General features: G+C 33.6%; 2 protein-coding genes across 4 annotated transcripts in view; both read left to right on the top strand.

The window, feature by feature from the left end:
• The window catches only part of LOC106667137, a 247,456-nt gene that overhangs the window by 101,991 nt on the left and 123,803 nt on the right, over positions 1–21,662 (top strand). For all 3 annotated transcript variants that reach the window (XM_024227267.1, XM_014394863.2, XM_024227266.1), the window contains exon 2: positions 19,168–19,230. The gene's annotated coding sequence lies outside the window, so the exon portion shown is untranslated. The remainder of the gene's footprint in view (positions 1–19,167; positions 19,231–21,662) is intronic.
• LOC112127020 lies at positions 4,682–8,990 on the top strand. The gene is made up of 2 exons (XM_024227271.1): positions 4,682–5,518; positions 8,844–8,990. Exons 1-2 carry the CDS (start codon positions 4,739–4,741, stop codon positions 8,988–8,990), a joined length of 927 nt encoding a protein of 308 aa, XP_024083039.1. The 5' UTR covers positions 4,682–4,738.

Here is a 21,662-nt window from a genome sequence, read left to right as displayed (position 1 = left end):
AAAACAGTAAAATTTAGCCCTCATTCCTTCATAAGTTATAAAAGAAGGTGCACAAGCTTTACCTTCACAAAACTAAAAAACATGCCTTCATTCCTTCATAAGTTTTTAGAGAAAGTGCTAAAACGAAGACTATTAATTTTTTAAACACCAAAACCTAGCATTCATTTCTTCATCATTGTTAGTACAAAGTGCTATAACTTTGCCTTCATAAAACTCCAAAGCATAGCATTCATTCCTTCATAAATAGTAAGAGAAAGTGCTGAAACTTTGATTTTATAAAACTCCAAAACTTAGCCTTCATAAGTAGTAAGAGAACCTGCTGAAAAACGTTGCCTTCATAACAAAAAAGTGCAAGTGTCAAACCACAGTTTTTATTGGTTTGTAAGTATTATGAGCAAGCGGCAAAACGTATCCTCTAATACATAAGTTATAATGTCTAGAGACAGAGTTAGTGCTACATCGTAACCTGCTTTACTTCTTAAGTAGTGAGAGCACAAAACTTTGCCTTCACAAAAAGCGTAAGAGTACTAAAATTTAGTCCTTATTGTTTCAATAGCGTTGCATTTATAAAGACGAAGAGCAAATGCCAACACGCAGTTTTCAAAACACTTCATAAGAAGTAAGTCCATGTGCCAAAATGTCGTTTTCGTAGAGAAGGTGAGCAATTGCCGGGATGTAGATGAAAAAGGTTCAGCAAGTGCCAAAGTACAGCCTTTATTGAAAGGTATTAATTGTAAGAGCAAAACGTTTTCATCACTCTTTGTGTAGTAAAGAAGAAAATGCCAAAGCGCAGCATATAGAAATTTATAGGTACTGAAATCAAATATCAGAACGAAAAAATGATTGAGATTGAAAATGACAATGATTGTTACAGTTGCTGATGACATTATATAATGTTTTGATGACTTGATATTATGTTACAACTCCTGAATAAACACCTTTAGAGGTAGTAATGTACGTGTAAACAAACCGAAAATATTTTATTACGATAAATTGAATGCGCAAATGTATCTCAGCTGGAACGAATGGCCAGGGTGTAAGTATGCTTGTTCGTCAAGAGTGCTCAGCAATAAAGGGTTGACTGAGGGGGGATGCAAAACCGAACAAATTACCGCCACAGTTGTGGTGCAGTGTTTTCATAAAAGTGTTCAAATATCGCCGAGCTAGTGACTTCATACATTTGCATATTTAACGAATCATCAAATGACTGACGGCAAAACCAAACACAAATATTTCAAAGCAAATATCCCTGGCAGTGGGGGCCGTTGAGGCGGCGTTGTTGCATTATTTAGAACTTGGGGACACATTGGATTTATTTTAACGTCCCCGACCTTTGAGACCACCTACCAACAATTTTATTTACCATTAATTGAAATTTAGTATTGTTTTTTTAAATTGGCATTTTCATAAATAATAATCCTTGACTTATTTGTAGTTTATAATTGCAATAATTGGAATTAGTAATTCGTGATGGTTTATAGGATTTTTTAATTTACATTTTTGTCTAAACAAACAGTATAATTACGATCGAAGGGACCTAAATATTTATTTATATTATTTTTTTATGAACATACTTACCCGACGTGACCCGAAGCCACCCGACGCAAATCCAATGTTCAATTTTCCGTAAAGGCGGCTCCGGACTTGCGGTATTCGCCGAATGCCGATTGCCGCCGAATATTTGTCTTGGCATTCGCGAAATAGCGTGCTAACGCACACACCATGCGGGATAACCTCCTAGTTGTTGCGAAAGAGGGAATACGTATTTTCCAAATGCCTTGGGCGTCCTCAACTTATACAAATCGTGATGGACATTGTCAGTTGTCATTACTGCAGCTGCGGTTACTATTTTGTGCAGTGGCTACAAACTAATTGAAAAACTATAATTATATTTTTAATTATTGCTTTATTTATAAAACAATTTATGATTTTTTAAGAGAAGCTCTCTAAATTATTGTTTCTCTTTCGTAAACGTAGAGAAATTCGAAAACTGTTGCATTGGGCCAATCCATTCCAAACAATAAAAAACTATTGTAATTGAGTAATTTGAAACATCTGTACTGTTAGCAATCGTTTATTAATGAAAAATAAATAGCATTAAATAGAAGTATCCAGTTACTGTTGATAACAATTATAAACGTACGTACAGTTACAGTTGATTCCCGAATGTGTGGATGGTTTGAGTGCGGTTACTCCACGAATATTCGTGTCCTTTGAAGCGGACAAGAAAACCGACAAAACGCCGAGCACGGCGAGCACCGGATATTGTTCGGCGAATAGCCAAGCGTCCACTAGTGGGGATTCTGGAGCCGCCTTGTAATAAATTGTTAGTTAAATTCATTATATCAAGAAATGGTATTCCGGTGTTTTGATCAATTTTCTACCAAAACATTAAAATTAAATTTTTTAATAAAAGCTAACAAATTTTTGATCTCGCTTAATTTGATTTAAATTAAAGTAAGTATATTGTAATTAATATAACGACAATAATACATATAGTTTGAAATAAAAATATGAGTGTCCGGTTCTTTTGTCTTCGACTGTACTGTTGCTACCCGAAAAAAATCTGGACAGTGGGGATCGCAGAGCGTAGAGAAGGGTAGCGTTGCATGGCCTGGGGCCGATGTGCACGGGGGTAATACAATCTTATGGAAAATTCGACTTTGGATTTGCATCGGGTGGCTTCGGGTCACATCGGGTATGTTCCCCACTTTACGATTGTATTACATACAGACACACAACGTGTATCACATTAATCAGTATCACGCCTCTTTTGTCCTTAATGCACTCTTTTGAGCCAAATTTTGTAATAAATTGTTAGCTAAATTTAATTGTTTTAAATAAAGTTATTCTGGAGTTTCGATAAATTCTCTGCCTAACGATCATAATTAGATAATTTGTATAAAAACTCATGAATTTTTGATCTCGTGTAATTTGGTTTACATTAAAATAAGCATGTTGTAATTAATGTAACGACAAAATTACATGTACATAGTTTGAAATAAATTTCAAAACATAGGTGTCCGTTTCTAACGTTACTCGACAAAAAAGGTGTAATTTCGTGAACAAAACCATGTAATACATCGTTAGATAAATTTTATGAGCAAAATCGTGTAATAAATTTTAGTTAAATTTTATGAGCAAATCCATGTAATAAATTGTTAGTTAAATTCATTTTATCAATAAATGGTCTACCAAATCATTAAAATTAATTTCGTTAAATAACAACTAATGAATTAACTGATGAACTATTATGATGCATACTGGGTGACTGTAGGTGGCGTGCGCATGACATTGCATAGATGTTCACACCCTGCCAAAACGAGACAATCGTCGGGTAGCGTCGCGTTGCGTTGCGTCGGGTGTGTTCCCCGCTTAAGCAAATTTTCCTTTCATACAATGTTAATGTGACCAAATGTATTGAGCTGTAAAATAACTGAAATTTCTTTTTTAAAATCGCAAATAATTTTTATAGACTTTTAAAATTAATTTTATTTATTTATTTTTGTTATTAGTACTACTAGTATTAACTTATATTAATCAGGAATTTCTCCAATGACTTTTACAAATACTCTCAAAGGTAAAAAAGCGGACATTCGTGTTTTGTTGTTTATTTCAAAATATATGTATTTTTATCGTTGTATTAATTACAACATATATATTATTTTATTTTAAACCAAATTAAACGTAATCAGAAATTCATCGCAATTTTCGTTAATCAAAATTATTTAATTATGATGGTTTGAAAGAAAGTCTGATGAGGACATGACTCCATGGGATTTGAAAACATGAATAACTAATTAACCAAACTTTGTTAAAAATAAATCTAGTATAAGGATATATATGATCGTAAAGGATTAGTGTTAGCGTTTTGGTTAGGTGCAGGTTAGTTTACGTACGATTGGGCTTACAAGTTGGATTTATGGACGATTTCGGTTAGATATGGTTAAGGTCGATTTAGGACAGTTTAGGTTAGGTTAGATGTGGGTTAGGTTCAATTTCGGTTGGGTAGGTTCAGATTCGTTTAGGTTATGTCTTGTTAGGGTAAGGTTAAGTTTCGTTAGAAGAGTGTTGATTTAGGTTTGTGAAGTAAAGTTTTGGAGGTTGGAGTTATGGTTACTGTTTATGTTAGGTGACATATCTATGATTTGATATTTTTACGTGAAATAGAGAAAATTTACCAGTGCGAAGAATTTTTATAAGCACCAAAAATTATAATATCACGGTAAAAAAGCACAAACATGCAGTAATTGTTATACTGCTACACACTACTCGCTTGCTCAGATTTATGTCATTTCTTGGTTCGATGAATTTTCTCTATCCGAGGCCCGTTTCGTTTCAAATGGAAAAGATTTTAAACTATTTTGCAGAAAACGAAATTGCGTTGCAAATGAATTTAAAGTAGATTGGGTTAGATTAAAGTAGATTATTGTTTTCCAAATAAGCAATTTATAGTTAAAACTCAGAGTAAACGAGAATAGGTACGTTTTCTCTAAAAAAACATTATTAAAAAATCGATAATTCGATTTTTTGAACTGCCTATGCCCATATACAAGAAAAAAGGATTAAAGTGTGATCACAGTTTACCTCCCCACCCGTTTATCTCCCGGCATCTGAACTGAATTTAAATTATGTTTTCTCGGCAAATGGTGGAAAATGCCATCTGATTAAACAGTACCGGAATTCTTTAATCGTCTGCCATAAACCGGGAGAGTTTCGAGTTGAACGCTTTATCAATATGTCGATTGGAAAATTATTGTTGTGCGCTCTCTTGGCCGTCTCATCGGCGGAAGCCACGGAACCAACGGAGACGGACACGGAAACGGTCGCACATGAAAATCCCCAGAAAAGCACGGGCATTTGGGGCTGGATCAAGGGAATATTCTTCTTTGTGGGCAACATAGCGAACAAAGTAAAGACTTTTATCACGTCCATATTGCAATACGTGACGGGGAAAAAAATCGACTTAGCCGTGATGTTTTTCGCCAGCAGATTGCAACAGTTTTTTATTGACAGGAATATGGACTACATTGATCTCCCAGTGGTGAACACATCCTTCCAAAAGGTGGTCAAAGCGGAGATCAGAGCGGGCGACGGCAAGTTCGGCAGGTTGGGCTCGATCGCACCCAGGGGCCCGTCCAACGTCGAATTCGGCATGTTGAGCCTCACCACTAAAATCCCGATGAAATTGAACAACATAAGCGTCTATTACAACTACTTCTATGTCAGTGGGCTCGGCATTTCCTCGAACGGCAGCTTCTCCATCTCCATAGAGTCCCACGAGATCGATATAACAATCAGGCTCTCCGCCGGTATTCGATGTGTGATCAATTTGGAAAAAGTCGAGTTAGTCAACATCAAAGGAATCCAAGTCCACTTCAAAGGGTTGTGCGACAGCTGCGGGAAAGTCATCTCCTTCGTCTCCACCCGCCTGGCCAACTATATGGAACCCATCATAAAAGCGAAGGTACAAAAGGCTTTGGACATGATTGGCGAGTTCTTCAATCGGAATTTTTTTGTCTGTTCCAAATTAAAAAATTCTTAGAAAACATTTTTTATATACATAAAACAAGATAACTGTTGTTTCTATTAATACAATATATTTATATCCTATCTCAACGACTTTCAATTGTGGCTAAGACAATTCTTTTTTTTTTTTTTTTTTTTTTTTTTTTTTTAGAAATCGTGAGATGCGGTCTGGTGTGACGTAGTTTTCAGAAAAACATTTTCTTTATCGTGCCAACGTTTCGATCTTTATTGAGATCATCTTCAGGGCCTGGCATTTACAAACACTGTTTACATATAACAATTACATTTTGGATGTGGAAAAGTGAATTTATACAATGCAAAATATATTTTTTATATATTCAATCAAAGTATTTCTACTCACTCAAAGTGTTTGTCTTCTGTGTAATTGTGCCATTCTTGCGTGTCGTGTCGAGTTGAGTGCCAGTAAGATTTTGCTATTTTGTGTTGGATTTTGAAGGGGTGGGGAAGGAAGTCGGTATAGAAAAGACATTTTTGTATGAGGCATCCGACGAGGTGGAAGGATCCGACGAAGGGAAAAAATGTGTTGGTAATGGTTCGGCCAGATTATCCTTTCAGGATTATATAGAAAGGGATAAATAGAAAAAGGAAAGCTGAATTGTCGGGAAATTAGACTATGTGAAAAATATTTGATGTGTGGAATGTAATGTGATGATATAGGTATATTATCTGTATTGAACTGATTAATGATATTGGTGTAACTGCGACTGAGTTTACATGTATCTGTTCTGTAATTGATGCTGTGTTTATCTCTGTTGATGTAAACCATTTCTAAGAAATTACGTTTATATTTTTTTTGTTCTGTGTGTAGAAATACTTTGATTGAATATATAAAAAATATATTTTGCATTGTATAAATTCAATTTTCCACATCCAAAATATAACTGTTATATGTAAATAATGTTTGTAAATCCCAGGCCCTGAAGATGATCTCAATAATGATCGAAACGTTGGCACCATAAAGAAAATGTTTTTCTGAAACCTACGTCACACCAGACCGCATCTCACGATATCGATTAACGGTCACTAATCACCACACACACATATATCTATTTTTTTGGACTGGAGAATTTTAAAACAGTTATCAGTACGAAGTAGAGGTCTATTATATAATTTTTTACAAATTCGTTTATAGAATTCCCAGATAGAATAATTTTTTGTTTTATTAGTGTAGTACATTCTTCAACAGGTATATTTGTGAATAAATTAGTAACGTCAAATTCCACTAAAACACAGTTGTTGGGTATATTGATGTGATTTCATTCTTTTATCAATTCTGAAGAAATGTTAATACCGAATGTAAGTTTGAAATTGGTGCGAATTTTAATTATTTTGTCAATTGTAATTGCACGTTTATGGCATGGAAAATTATAAAAGGACACTACTTTATCTTATAGGTTTGTTTTCCTTGTGAATTTTGACCGTACCGTATAACATTGGGGGTTTCGGGTTCATTGGTATTTATTTTTTAATTGCATATTGGTCATCTGAAAATAAAAAGTCACTACTTTTTATGACTATTTGAACTATAGGTTTTAATTTTAAGGTGGGATCTTTATTTATTTCTTTATACTCGTTATTATTTAGAAATTCTTCAACTTTAGAAACAAAAAAATGTTGATGTTCAATGATAACTATACTATTTCCTTTATCGGCTTTTAATATAACGTTGTTGTTACTTTTCAACTTTTTATCAATCGACCTATTGTACGTGGGATATTTCATTTTTTGACGTTTAGATTTACCAAGTTTTGTTTAGTTACTTCAGCACACTTATATTTTATATTTGTATTTATGTTACAACACTCTACCGATGAACCAAGGGATAGTAGTTTTTTTTAATCCAATTCTGTTTTTGGGATAAATTTGAAGCCTTTGTTTAATAAATCGTTTTCTTCTTTATTTAGTACCATATTTGTTAAGTTTATAACCCTTGGGTAAAATTTAATTGGAGTTTTTTTGGTCTTTATGAGTATTTTTATTTAAATACGTACATAAATAATATTAAAAGTCCGAATAATCAAATTAATTAATTTAATTGTTATTAATTATATCATAATTTACTTATCTATCATTAAGGTATTTTTCTAATTTAATTTTTATCTTTTATCTTTAATCACTAATTTATAATTAACTTCTTACAGTATTTATTAATATAATATTTACTTGTGTTATAATTCCCGCTTGTCGCACGTTCAAAATTGAGCGGCATTAAAATCCAGATTCTCATTGGAACGTCGCGCTGTCGGGTTCACTTTTGCAATTCAAGTCGAGAGACGTGGTTGTAGAACTCCTTCAACTGATGATGAGCGTAAAGCTCGAAATCCGGATCGTTGGAAAACAACTTACTTTGAGTTGGCATTATCTTTTTAAAAAGGATTATGTATTTGTGTCTAAAGCTCATTAAAAACCTTTCTACTCGATGCTTCTCCAGCAGTAGAGAACATGATGAGGGACGGCTAGAGTCTAGGCTATTCTCACGAAGCCTACCGATGACTGTTTTACATTTTGAAGTTGACTACCCATCGAGGATACAGTTAAGCCGGGAACATACTTACCCGATGCAACGCTATGCGACGCAACACCTACCCCCCCCCGTTGCTACCCGACCCATAACGTTTTGGTAGGGTGTGCACATCTATTCGACATCAAGCGCTCGCCACATAAAGTCACACCGCGAGTATCACAATCGCAATGCCTCTTCGTTCTTAATGCACTATTTTGAGCAAATCCTTGAAATAAATTGTCAGTTAAATGTTATGAGCACTACCATGTAATAAATTGTTTGTTAAACTTAATTGTTTTAAATAAAATTATTCCGGTGTTTTAATAAATTTTCTTCCTAACCATCATAATTAAATAAATTTTACAAAAACTCATGAATGTTGTTCTCATTTAATGTGGTTTACATTAAAATAAGAATGTTGTATAACGACAAAATTACATATACATAGTTTAAAATAAACTAAAAACGATATGAGTGTCCTGTTCTGACGCTACTCGAGGAAAACGGTGTAATTTTATGAGCAAAATCATGAAATAAATTGTTAGTTAAATTTTATAAGCAAAACCGTGTAATAAATTGTTAGTTACATTCACTATATCAAAAAATGGTATTCCGGTGTTTCAATTTTTTATCAAACCATTAAAGTTAAGTTTTTTAAACAAAAACTAATGAATTTTTGATCTCGGTTAATTTGGTTTATATTAAAATAAGTATGTTGTAATTAATATAACGAAAATAATACAAATAGTTTGAAATTTGAAAGAATGAGTGTCCGGTTCTTTTGTTTTAGACTGCACTCGACGCTACCCGACTAAAATCTGGGGATCGCGTATCGCAGGGTCGAGTAGCATTGCGTGGCTTCGGCCAGATGTGCACGGGGGTAATACAATCTTATGGAAAAATGGACTTTGCATTTGCGTCGCGTAGCGTCGCATAGCGTTGCATCGGGTGTGTCCCCGATTTAAATTACGGTTCTGTAAGAGCAATAAAACGGTCGACCCTAGTCGTCTTACATTGCGGTTGACCACTCGCGACTTCCGGTGGCCCTAAAGCGCTGTAGACCATCGTGGATGGTAAAGCGTGGCACACCCAGCATAGCCATTGTAACGAAAGCTAGGTCCGTCATTGGCCAAAGCAACTGCCCGGGCGAGAACTTCTCGATGTAAAACATGTTTTTAAGAAAACATTAAAATTATTAAATTCACTAATTTCCGCTTGACCAATTAATATATTACAATTAAATTTATCTCAACTAAAAACCTTAATTAATTGTAATTAAAATTATTTTCATAACTCAAATTTGTTGTTTCATCAAAGAAAATAATTTAAAAAACCAATTAACTCTTTCGGCGTGTTGGCTCTGGGAAGGATGAAATTGACCTGATTTTCTTTATTTTTTATCTACAGAGTGCAAAAGGATTAGTAACACTATAAAGGTAAACACGAAGTTATTAATGTTGTGTATACGATTTAAGTCATCTATTAATTTTATACTTTACAATGATGTTATTTAGTAGATTAAATTAAAACTATCAAACGCTTTTGTTGTTAATGACTGTTGCAAAATGTGACTATGCTTTTGATCACGTTTTACAGGTTGAGACTTAAGGCAAAGTAGAAAGCATGTTCAGCGAGGCCATCAAATATTTCCCTTGCTCTGACAATTAAAATGTAAAGTCCCGAATTCGTCGTATTGGTCTCGACATTATTAAAACTTCCGCGTGACAGGAAGGCAAAATGTGTGAAATCTTATACTTCTTCGAATAACGCAGCGGTTTCAAATCATTTTTCAGTACCTAACAACATTATATAAAATTAATTCACTACTTTCGTGGTCCGCTTGTTAATACATGACAATTAATTAAGGTTTTTAGTTGAGATGAAAAAAAGTTAATGACACGAGAGGGATTCGAACCCACGACCTTCCGCTAGATACGCCGCTGCTCTACCACTTGAGCTATCGTGACCTCGATCCACTCGGACATCAACTTCCTATTTAAACCCCACCTATGTGCTTTCCCTCCTTTTGCCATTTTTATACATTAAATGATGGCCAATTGCGATATTTGTAGGAATAGAGGTGCAGATTTGATCAGTGATTGTTTTAATATTATATTANTTTTCCGACGCCAGGACGTGATATCTTTCAAAATCGATAAAAAGCGAAATTACTCTGAAATGGTTGAGAATCGGACCATGGACAATATGAACTTTTTTGTTTATTTTAGGGTGAAGAATCTACTGGAGAAGTTTGTAGCACGAGTAGCAATTCACCCTGTATATATCAAACTGTTGTTTTGGCGTAGTGTTAGTTTTCTCAATGTTGGGTTTTAGTCTTTTAAACATTTCCTTTACAATAATTTTAAGATTAGTCGAAGAAATGAGATGGTAAGATAATAAATGTTATTTTACTATATGAGGATCCTACTGCTAAGGTTGCTCATATTAGAAAATCATCAGGGCCAAGACCTATCGCAAAGAAAATAGTTATTTCAATTCACTAATTTCGTGGTTTAATCAATTAATATCTTACAATTAATTACGGTTTTTAGTTGAGATAAAAAAGTCAATGGCACGAGAGGGATTCGAACCCACGACCTTCGGCTAGATACGCCGCTGCTCTACCACTTGAGCTAGCTCGATCCACTCGGACATTAACTTCCTATTTCAACCCCACCCTATGTGCTTTCCCTCCTTTTGCCATTTTTATACACTATATAAAATATTATATTATATAAAATGTGCATTACTCCAAATTAGTAGTTGTAAATTTGAGTTAACATTAGAATAAATTTGTTTTTTACGACTGTGGTGCTACTTGACATGAGTTTATAACTCATTATATCACTTCAGGCTTTTGATTGGTAGTTCTTCAGTAATTTTTACTACAGAGACCTATGAGTAAAAACCTTCTCATAATTACCTGGCAAATAGTTATATGTACTATGATTTCGTCTTCAGTTCCGTATCGTCTATATAGGCTAACCTCTGTCTCATTGGGTCCTAGGTTTTTCAGCTTTATTTTATGTTAAGGTGTTAGACCAGATTTTCTTTACGAATACTGTTTCTATCATATGTTTTGTTCCAGGTATGGGTATTTCATTTGATTTTTTAAGCAATTTCTTGCAGTTTTTAACTTCACTTGCCTTCTATAAATATATTTCTCCCACTGCACTCACGCAGACCCATACCGCCTATTATCTTACCTTGGGAAAAGGCAGGCTTTGAGAGATTAAAGTGGTTTACTATGATCGGGGATAGTAATTTTCTTACTTTCTATACCTAGGCCTTTAAACACTTTGCACAAAACTCAATTTCCAAGTATTCCTAAAGAAATAATCCTCGATTTTTTCCCTTAATACCAGCTACGATTTGAATTTCTATTCGTCCGTTACCTAATAATGTTGTCGATTCCTAGCAGCCTTTTCTTCGATTACGGAACCATAATTAGATTTTTCCCCCTGGACAAGATCAATATTGGCACATTTCTAAATTCTTTTCAATTCTAAGTTAACCTAAGGTTTTTTTTAAAGTATAAAGGTAATCTATAACTCTAGAATAGATTATCATATACAATGATTCTTTTTCTTCTTATTTCAGGCAGATTAGCAAGTTATGTTTTTGTTTGTTTTGTTTGTCGGGTGTTTCAGACCGTGAAAGTTAGATCCCGCTGGCAGTGGAGAGACAGGTGTCATCTGCTATTGTCTTCGAATTCATCGCCTAATAAACTCACATAGGATAGCCGTTTGTTCCCGGATCTGAATTCTGCCCATCGATTGAAGGATGAGGTCCAAATCCCATTCATTACAAGTGAAACAAAAGGTTTGGACCATTTTAGGTTTGGCTGGCGGTTGAAAAGTATTTATCGTTTGGTGCAATTTCAACTAGAGTCGAAACCCACTTTTAGTTGTAACGTATCAATAAAAAAAAACAATTAATTAAGGTTTTTAGTTGAGATAAAAAGTCAATGGCACGAGCTGGATTCGAACCCACGATCTTCGGCTAGATACGCCGCTGCTCTACCACTTGAGCTATCGTGACTTCTATCCACTCGGACACTAACTTCCCATCTCAACCCCACCTTTTGAATTTTCCCTCCTTTTTGCCATTTTTCAATATTGTAATATATTAATTGGTCAAGCGGACCACGAAATTAGTGAATTTAATAAACAAAACTTTTTTTTCGTCTGTTAAGGGAGTACCTAAGTTATATAATGCTTACTTCATTTGTTTCTTTAATTTAGTACATATAAGGTCCAGGACAAAAAGATAGCGTACCCTTGTATTTTGTCTATACATTACAATTGTGATTGATTATTAAGTTTTTTAAACATAAATGATTTTTTAATATAAATATGAATTGAACCTTGTTATTTAGTTGACAGTAAAAGTTTTATCCCTGGAAATACAAGTAAATATTTACTTTGAGGTGAAAAAAAGATGGCATATTGTGTACCAAGTTATGAAACTGAGGTTGTAGAAATATGTAATATGTAAACGTTTCTAATGGGTTGTGCCAGTTGTTGGACGCTCTCTGAACACTCAATAATAAAGAGAATGAAAAATCGTATAATATCTATTTTGGAAATATCAAGACAGATAGGATGGAGTAGGAAAGCAATTTCAGCCTTTTTAAATAATCCAGAAGACTACAGAATAAAAGAAAATATTCAGATAGCCCATCTGTCTTAACCGGCAGGGAAAATCCAACGATTAGGATCGGTTCAAATCCTTGATGACAGCATGGCATATTTCCAAAAGCTAAACAAACGACCAATACAAGAAAAGTAAATAGGGTCATAAATGGTGTCACGCACACAGAGGAGGGAACTCAAACGGATACCACCTCTAAATAAAGTTCATAAGGAAAGCCATAAACAGTTCGCCCATGATCATATCAACTGAAAGGAGGAGTAGAGAAAAATCTTCTTTTAGGTTATAAAAGTATTCACCACGATAGCACCGAAAGTTGGCCATATTATTTCAATGGCCGATTTAAAGAAGAAATGGTATTTTTGAAAATACAAATAGGTGGAGAAAATGTGATGCTGTGGTTGTGGCATCGGTTACTGTAAGAAAACAGAAATTAACATAACATTAACAAATAAACAGGAACCAATTAGCAAGATATACATAGACAATGCCAAGTGAATAATTTGTATTCCAGCAAGTCAATGCTCCTGACCGAAGGAAAATTGGAAAAAGCTTTTCTTTAAAAAAAATGGTTTTGAATAGCCAGCTAGGTTTCCAGATTTTAATATAATTGAAATTGTCTGGAGACATCTTGTTTGAGCTTTACGTGTTGCGGTAAGTTCCACAACATAAAAGAAATGTGCATACTTTCCAAATCGAAGGGACTTAGCCTATACTAGTATTATGTTGTCATTCGTTTTGTATTTTTTTTTAAATTTATGTTTTAATAAAAACATTCTAAAGATGTGGTCTTTTTTCCAACTTCAATGTTAATATTATTTTCTGGGAGTATTATTTTACTGGGAGATAATAACCGAGATACATTTAAAATATAACAAAAAATATTATTTATGATTTTAAAAAATTAATAAAAAAATAAAATTTAACATATTCGCAAATATTAGGGTGAGCTATCTTTTGTCCTTGATCTTAATCGTATTCCAATGAGCCAATATCTGCGCGTTTGTCGAAAATGAAAAGTAACCTTATTCCCGATTTTTAATATAAAAATTATAAAATAATAATAGAAGGATTTTTCTGACTAGAGATTGATTTATAAACAAAAATACTTTATGTATTTTGGTATGTTTTTGTACTTAATATTTTATTTATTTATTTGAAAACGTATTTTATTATTGGGTTGTCCGGAAAATAATGCAGGATTTTGGTATTAAACAAAAAAAAAGAAACTAGTTACTTTAAAGCAATGTTCTTTAATCAAAANACAAACAATATCATTTGGAAGAGGATTAATAAGTGTTGACATTCATACAAATGAGTAATCCTGTAAACGTAAACAGAATATTTTATATAGATTTTTTTGAATGAAAACTTAAAATCCTGCATTATTTTCCGGACAACCCAATATATCAATATTCAGTAGAATTTTATTCAATCCCAAAAGAAAGTCAAACAAATGGTTCAATATAATATTCACTCTCCGTTTTGATGAAAAGTTACTTTGATACGTTTTAATTATATGATCGTGATTGTATTAGGAATCAGGTGAAGTAGAAAGGAAGTTTTGCTTGTTTGAAAGGAAATAAATGATCCGTTTAAATGCAGGCTCTGGAATTCTTGTTTAATTGCAATTTCTACTTGTCATGGGCGGATGACATTTAGTCGCACACAAAGGAGCTGATTATGACAGCAGGTGAATTTGTTAAGGAAGCAGTGCGTAAAGAGGCCCTCTAGCGAAGTCTCCCCTCGCCAATTCTAACCCTTTCCCCTCCGCCCGACTTCGCTCCTTTCATGTTTCTTCATCAGACACCAACACAGAGACAGATGAAACACAGGACGCACACGTGCCAAGTCTATTTCCTCTACTCCCAGCCTCAGAAGAGTCTCTTTTGCCACCTAGTGCCCGGCCACCGCCTGTGTCAACAGCAAGACTCCTTTGCAATCACCAGACCGGAACACCACCCGTTCACACCGACAAGAACAGCAAAACTCTTCTCTAATGGGAAACATAATTTATATGCGTGAAAGAAGAAGTAAATTACATAATTCTCATAGTCAATCCCTTGGGTATTTTATGATATATAATGATTAAAAAATCAACCCTTTACAAAAACAAATAAAATCCCCTCACTGCTGTATTGATTTAACTCAAAATAATGTATTATTACCCACATAAATAAGAGCATAACCTTTGAACACTAAAAAAACCTAATAACTCTTCTTTAAAAAAATATTTTGAAAATTAAATTATTCAACGTCATCCTCAAACATTTAAAAAAACTCGCAACAGGAATACTAGATCTAGCCCAAATCTGATTTGTACATAATACATATGAGTGTGGATTCCAAGAACAACTTTTAATAGGTAATATAAGAATTTGGATTGTGTTCTATTTTACAGTTAATTACTGTTGTAAAATTGACCGCAGCACTTCTTAGAATAGAATTTCGTTCTTACCTTTATTTTTGATGCTTCAACACCCACGTCTAATATGAGAAAATACAATGTATAATATTATATATATTTGAAATTTATGGTGAGTGTGAGTGTGCTAGTGTAAATAACACACTCTCAGTTATAAATATATTTACTTATATTTTCTAATGCACAATTAACAATATAACTATTAATCAACGATTAGTTACACGTTTATTATTACATTTTACGTATTTAATTATACGTATTACGTGTACGTTACGTATTACACATTTTCAGGGCTCGGTTCCTTTTTTTGGTATTATTTTTGTGTGTGCCTTTGGTGGATTAAGTCTGTTTTTTTAATTGCCCCATTCAGTTTTTATGATGGTCGGATTTTTTGTCTGGTTAGTTTTTATATTGTTTAGAATGGTGTAAATGGTATATGTGAATAGTTAATTTTATTTTTTTTATTTTTAAACGTGTTGTTTTTAAACTTTTTTCAAATAGGATATTTTTATGTCCTTCCTGAACGTCGTATTTCTGAATAGAATTTTGTTCTTAACTTTATTTTTGATGCTTCCCCACCCATGTCTAATATGGGAAAATACAATGTATAATATAACATGTATTTAAAATTTATGGTGAGTGTTAGTGTGCTAGTCTAAATAACACAGTCTCGGTTATAAATATATTTACTTATATTTTCTAATACACAATTGTCAATATAATTATGAATCAACGATTAGTTAATTGTTAGTTTTACTAAATACGTATTACACATTTTCAGGGATCGAGTCCTTTTTTTTGTATTATCTTTGTGGGTGACTTTGGTGGATTAAGTCTGTTTTTTAATTGCTCCGGTAAGTTTTTCTGATGGTCTCCTTTTTTTTTGTTAACTTTTATACTGTCTAGAACGGTGTAAATGATATATGTTAATAGTTAGTTTTCGTTTTTCTGATTTTATAGTCTTAAACGTGTTGTTTTTATTCTTTTTTCAAATACGCTATTTTTCTCTCCTTCCTGAACGTCGTGTTTCTGAATATAATTTCGTTCTTACTTTTATTTTAGATGCTTCAACACTCACGTCTAATATGTGAAAATACAATGTATAATATTATATATATTTGAAATTTATGGTGAGTGTTAGTGTGCTAGTGTAAATAACACAGTCTCGGCTATAAATATATTTACTTATATTTTCTAATGCACAATTAACAACATAATTATTAATCAACGATTAGTTTTATTAAATACGTATTACACATTTTCAGGGATTGAGTCCTTTTTTTGGTATTATCTTTGTGGGTGCCTTTGGTTGATTAAGTCTGTTTTTTAATTGTTCCGGTCAGTTTTTGTGATGGTCGGCTTTTTTGTCCTGTTAACTTTTATACTGTCTAGAATGGTGTAAAGGAATAGGTAATTTTCATTTTTATTATTTTTTAGTGTTAAACATGTGGTTTTTATACTTTTTCAAATACGCTATTTTTCTCTCCTTCCTGAACGTCGTGTTTCTGAATAGAATTTCGTTCTTACCTTTATTTTTGATGCTTCATCACCCATGTCTAATATGTCAAAATACAATTTCTAACATTATACATATTTGAAATTCATCGTGAGTATTAGGCTGCTAGTGTAAATAACACAGTTTTGGTTTTAAATATATTTACTTATATATATATTTTTAATGGACAATTACCAATAGAAATTAGTTATCGACGAGTTGTATTAAATATGTATTACACATTTTCAGGGATCGGTGTCTTCATAAAATCTTAGTTCCTTTACTACGACATTCATTTTTAACTTTTTTCTAACGCTTAACTAACAAATAAAACAACAGGCTATCTGAAATCACACGTAACAAACAAAATTTCAAGAGATGACACGATGCACATAACACCTTCATGACTTATTCGCAAACGCTCTAACTTACAAACAAAAAACTGTTTTACAATTCCATAGTGAAGCCTATATGTTACTTAGGGATAGAAAGAGTGGGTTAAGCCAAACACTCCAACTTCCTCCATAATCCTCAGAAAAATTCTTTATGCTCCATTTTAATTAAAGAAAGAATCCACACAGTTCTACACATTCCTTTTAACAGGCCCTTATTCCAGTATTCCGTCAACTTCAGTGTGACTGGGTTATGTATGTGAAGTAAATTCTCTTTTATAAGGCCTTGAAGGGTGAAGTGCTTTTTTCGTTATTATCTTTGTGGGTGACTTTGGTGGAATACTCGGTGTTTTTTTTTTATTGCTTCGGGCAGTTTTTTTTCAACCGTCGGCTTTTTTTTCTTGTTAACTTGTATAGTGTCTAGAATGGTGTCAGGTTTCTGAACAGAATTTCGTTCTTATCTTTATTTTTGGTGCTTCATGCAATGAGAGAGAATTGACTTCAAGAGACACACTGAAGATGGTAGAACACGTCTGATAGACCAACTCAGCAAAGATATCTCAAGTAACAATAACATCCAAATAACAGAATAGATTTCTGTCAAACTTTTTAGCGGAAACGTTACATTCAACCAATATTGCTGTGATTGCATGTATTTAAATCGAGCATTAATTTTGTTATACTATCAAAAATGTCTCTCTCCGATTTCAGTACATTTGAAATTTTGTAATTCCGTTGTAGAATGTTTTACATACCTTGATATTGACTGGTTGATTAAAAACCATGAATAATTGTTTTACATAGCTACCTTAGCTGCTTATGAAATGGGCTTAAATTAATACAATTCAGGGAGAAGGTTCAAATTCTTGCCATTTGAGGACTGCCGAGACTTGAATTACGAGTACGTAGAGGCAAATCGTTTCGAGAAATTAATTAAATTGAAGTACCGACTCTTTAAGAACTTCACAACTTGACTTTTTTATCCTCTGCATGGGAAACCTTAAAATTAGATTTAATCGCTATGTTAATAGGTAAAAAATATAAATCTGCTATAACGACTAAAACACCGACTGTAGTTTTCTGAAAATCTATTTTTTTGAAATATTACATATCGAGGGTTTGCTAACCTGTTCGTAACAATTCGTCGAAGGTCTTTGAAAAGGGTTGAAATTGGTGAAATATTACAACTATGTGGACGGTGTCAGTCCGCGGAATGTCTGCATCAGCAGCATTCCCTGGAATTTTGAGAATTTATGGTGCCGCGATAAAAGCTTTTTTTCCCCATCCTGACTATTTTCACGGTATGATTTCCAAATCAAACTGTGTAAATTCTGTGATGAAAATTGGCTAATGAGATAGCGGAAAATTAGTGGGCAAACCGAGACGAGCTTAAGAAAGTACTTAACTCACGGAAGTGAGTCAAAGCGTGTACTTTAAAAGAAATCCTTATTAGAACATTGTTTTGGCCAGTGGTGGAGCTTTTTTATAACGAATTCCCGCTGAGAAATTAATTAAGCATTCAGATGTAAATATCATCTTAAAAAAAGGAAATTGCGTGCATGTATCCCAATCGATAAAACATAACAAGCCGAAAGTAAAACGGTAAAGTGAAATAAAATACTCAACTTTTAGTACAGGTAATTATTTTATTTCAATTCCATCAGTAAGCTACCTCACACCAACAATTCAATATATTATAATTAAATCAATAATATCAATCAATCAATTATTCATGATGCTTCGACTTGCGGTAAAGCGTTCGGAAGTCGTTAGATATCAGAGTTTCCTCTCGAATAGAGATGATTCAGACTTCTGTGCACATCAATGGCTTTGATGAATTGGGTTCGTTTATGTTATAATTTGATTAATTTCATTTTATAATTCTGTTTCTATTATGCGCTGCTACGTTTTCTCTCGTCTTGTTTTGTAAATTTGAACATCTCAATCAATTAAACGACTTTTTCACGAATGATTTTTACATAATTTATGTGGTTTCGGCTAAACATAACGCTTATCAGTCATGTAACCTAATGATCATTTTAAATTCAATACATCAAGCGATATGGTTAATCATTCTTTCATGGAATCGAAAATTATTAAATTATTAAAATACAAATAATCTTTTTCTTTTCTATAATTCTTGTTGCAGTTCGTGAAGATGAAGGGTTAAGATTCTGTGACATGCTCTTTGTCAGCTTGGGGGATGCAAGAGGTAAGTCATGCACTATCTTTATGTAACTAATCAGTAAATTTAGGTGTAAGCGTGTCTCTTCTGTTTTGGGCCCAACCCTGAATTCGGAAAACCGAAACCAGAGGTTTTTTTATGATCGGACCTGACTAAAATTATTTAATTTAATGATCAGGCACCTTTTTTTGATATACAAAATGCCAATATTCAATTCAAACCAAAAAAAATACGAGACCAAAATATTAATTAAATTTAAATCTTTTATTACAATTTATTTTATTAATTATTATTTTTAATTTAAAGAATCTTTTATTCTATAATAAAACCTACTTCAGAATCTACAAATATTAATTTTAAAATCGAATTTAATTCTCGTTTTATAAAGAAAAGTAAAAGTAAAGGAAATTATTATTATTGTTATTATTATTAATTTTTGACCACCAATTAGAAAATACAATTAATATTTTAACATAACTTTTAAAATCAAATGCCATCTCTTTTAGTTTTCTTGATAAAAATATATTTTTTGTGACAACCCTTTTTTTAAATTAAAATACAATTATTATTTTTAGTTTTTTGATGTCAAAATATAAAATTTACTCACTTGAATCGTGTGCACACCTAATTTTTCTTTATTATAAATAAACAGCTACCCACAGAGGACAGAAAGGGAATTGTTTTTTTGACTGAAAAAAATAGCCCTTTCCTAGCCCCTACTCCTTTCACTGTCAGATGTGTGTGGAGGGGCATGGCGGTACATTCAAATCGAAACGTGATATATATACAACAAGTTGAAACGTCATCGCTTTTTAAGTGGCATGGTTTTCCTGAGATTTTGAATGTAGTACTGTGGAATATACTCGTACTCCTCCAACAGAACCATTTTTAATCTCTCGTACCGCTGGGAAACTTTTAACTTTCCTGACAACTCTTTTTTTTTGACTGGGGCTTCCGACATCTAGGTCACTTCAGCCCCCAACTAAATATATATTCTATTTACCCTTTCAAACACTACATCCATACAAATAAATACATTCATACACATAAATACATCCATACAGTACACTCATTCCGTTTGGTCGGTGGAGTACCTGATATTCCACCACCTATACTTAAACTAATCTAGATTAGGGTCGATGGAGTACTTTTATAAATATTCCTCCACCGACCCCGAACACACACTCTTACGCTCTCTACGTTCGAAGGGCGATGATGACGTTATATTTCACCCTCATCCCTCGCCATTCACGCTAATAAATACAACAACTCAAACAAAACATATAGACACTACACATAAGACATATTATTCAATAAAAAAAAAATTTCCCTAAAAAGCGGAACAGGGGACTCTGAAACTCCCTACCGTGTTCGAAAACTCTTCTTAAGTCCGGCGGCATGCCGACTCGCTCTCTGTATGGAGCCAAGGCATGGCACTCCTCTATTATGTGGGACACATCGAGCAACCTTTCTCTGCATAAGGGGCACCTACTCGGGCTTTGGCCGAAAGGACAAATCGTTTCAAATCTCCAACCATCCCTAACCATCTTTTTATATCCAATTTATATGATTTTTCTACGAGCTAATCTGTTGCACGTATAAAGGTTTGGACTAAAGGCGACTGGAGGCCGTCTCCAGATTCCAAAAAATTTTCATCTTGCTGACATAGGCCATGAGTGATTGGCACGCTGATACTTGCTTTTGACTTTTGGCTACCACCCGCGTATATGTCTGGCATGTGGAGAAAGAGAGCGCGATGTGTTCGACATATTTGAAGGATCTCATTCCTATCTGTAAAGAACGAGTAGCAATGCCACCTCGATACGATAATAATTGCGCTTCTGAATGAGTGAGAGTGTTTGCATGCTTTGAGAGCACATGCAAACATCGTTGGCAGAACGGATAAGACATAGGTCTGCATCCGTACTGCCAAAGCTCGAATTCGCTGGTTCTGAAGGCATGCTCAGAGGAGTCGTAAGTTTGTTTGTAGATCTACGTAGTGCAGAGTTGAGCTTATAAAAGGCAGTAAATCTGTAAAATATTTCATTATTTTGGATTTGCAACCGTATTTTTTTAACCATATTCATTATCACTCTGAACCGCACAAGAGAGAAAAAATACTAATTATATGAGAATTATTGTTATTTTATAAATAATACCTAATATACATTAAGTATTTCGCGTTTTAGTTCATTTAAACGTTTACAGACGTGTAAGAATTAAATTGACCCGTGGGGAGAAAATAAAAACTTATTTCTTAATATTGCATAACAAGGAAATTAATAATTATACCAGGGTTGTCCTAGGAACTCTCGCGTCAAGGGCACGATAGATAGGTGGCCCCCGGAGAATCTAAACCGCGGAAGGATCATCTTAACCCGACTTAGAATTGGCCATACGCGGCTGACATAAGTACACTGTCCTGCGTGCAGAGAAATATTGCGCAATCGAGTACCCCA

Source organism: Cimex lectularius, unplaced genomic scaffold (assembly GCF_000648675.2).
Source record: "Cimex lectularius strain Harlan isolate CLEC.00 unplaced genomic scaffold, Clec_2.1 scaffold181, whole genome shotgun sequence".
Taxonomy (NCBI): domain Eukaryota; kingdom Metazoa; phylum Arthropoda; class Insecta; order Hemiptera; family Cimicidae; genus Cimex; species Cimex lectularius.
Note: the sequence above shows the minus strand (reverse complement) of the source record. Positions and strands in the feature narration are given on the sequence as shown.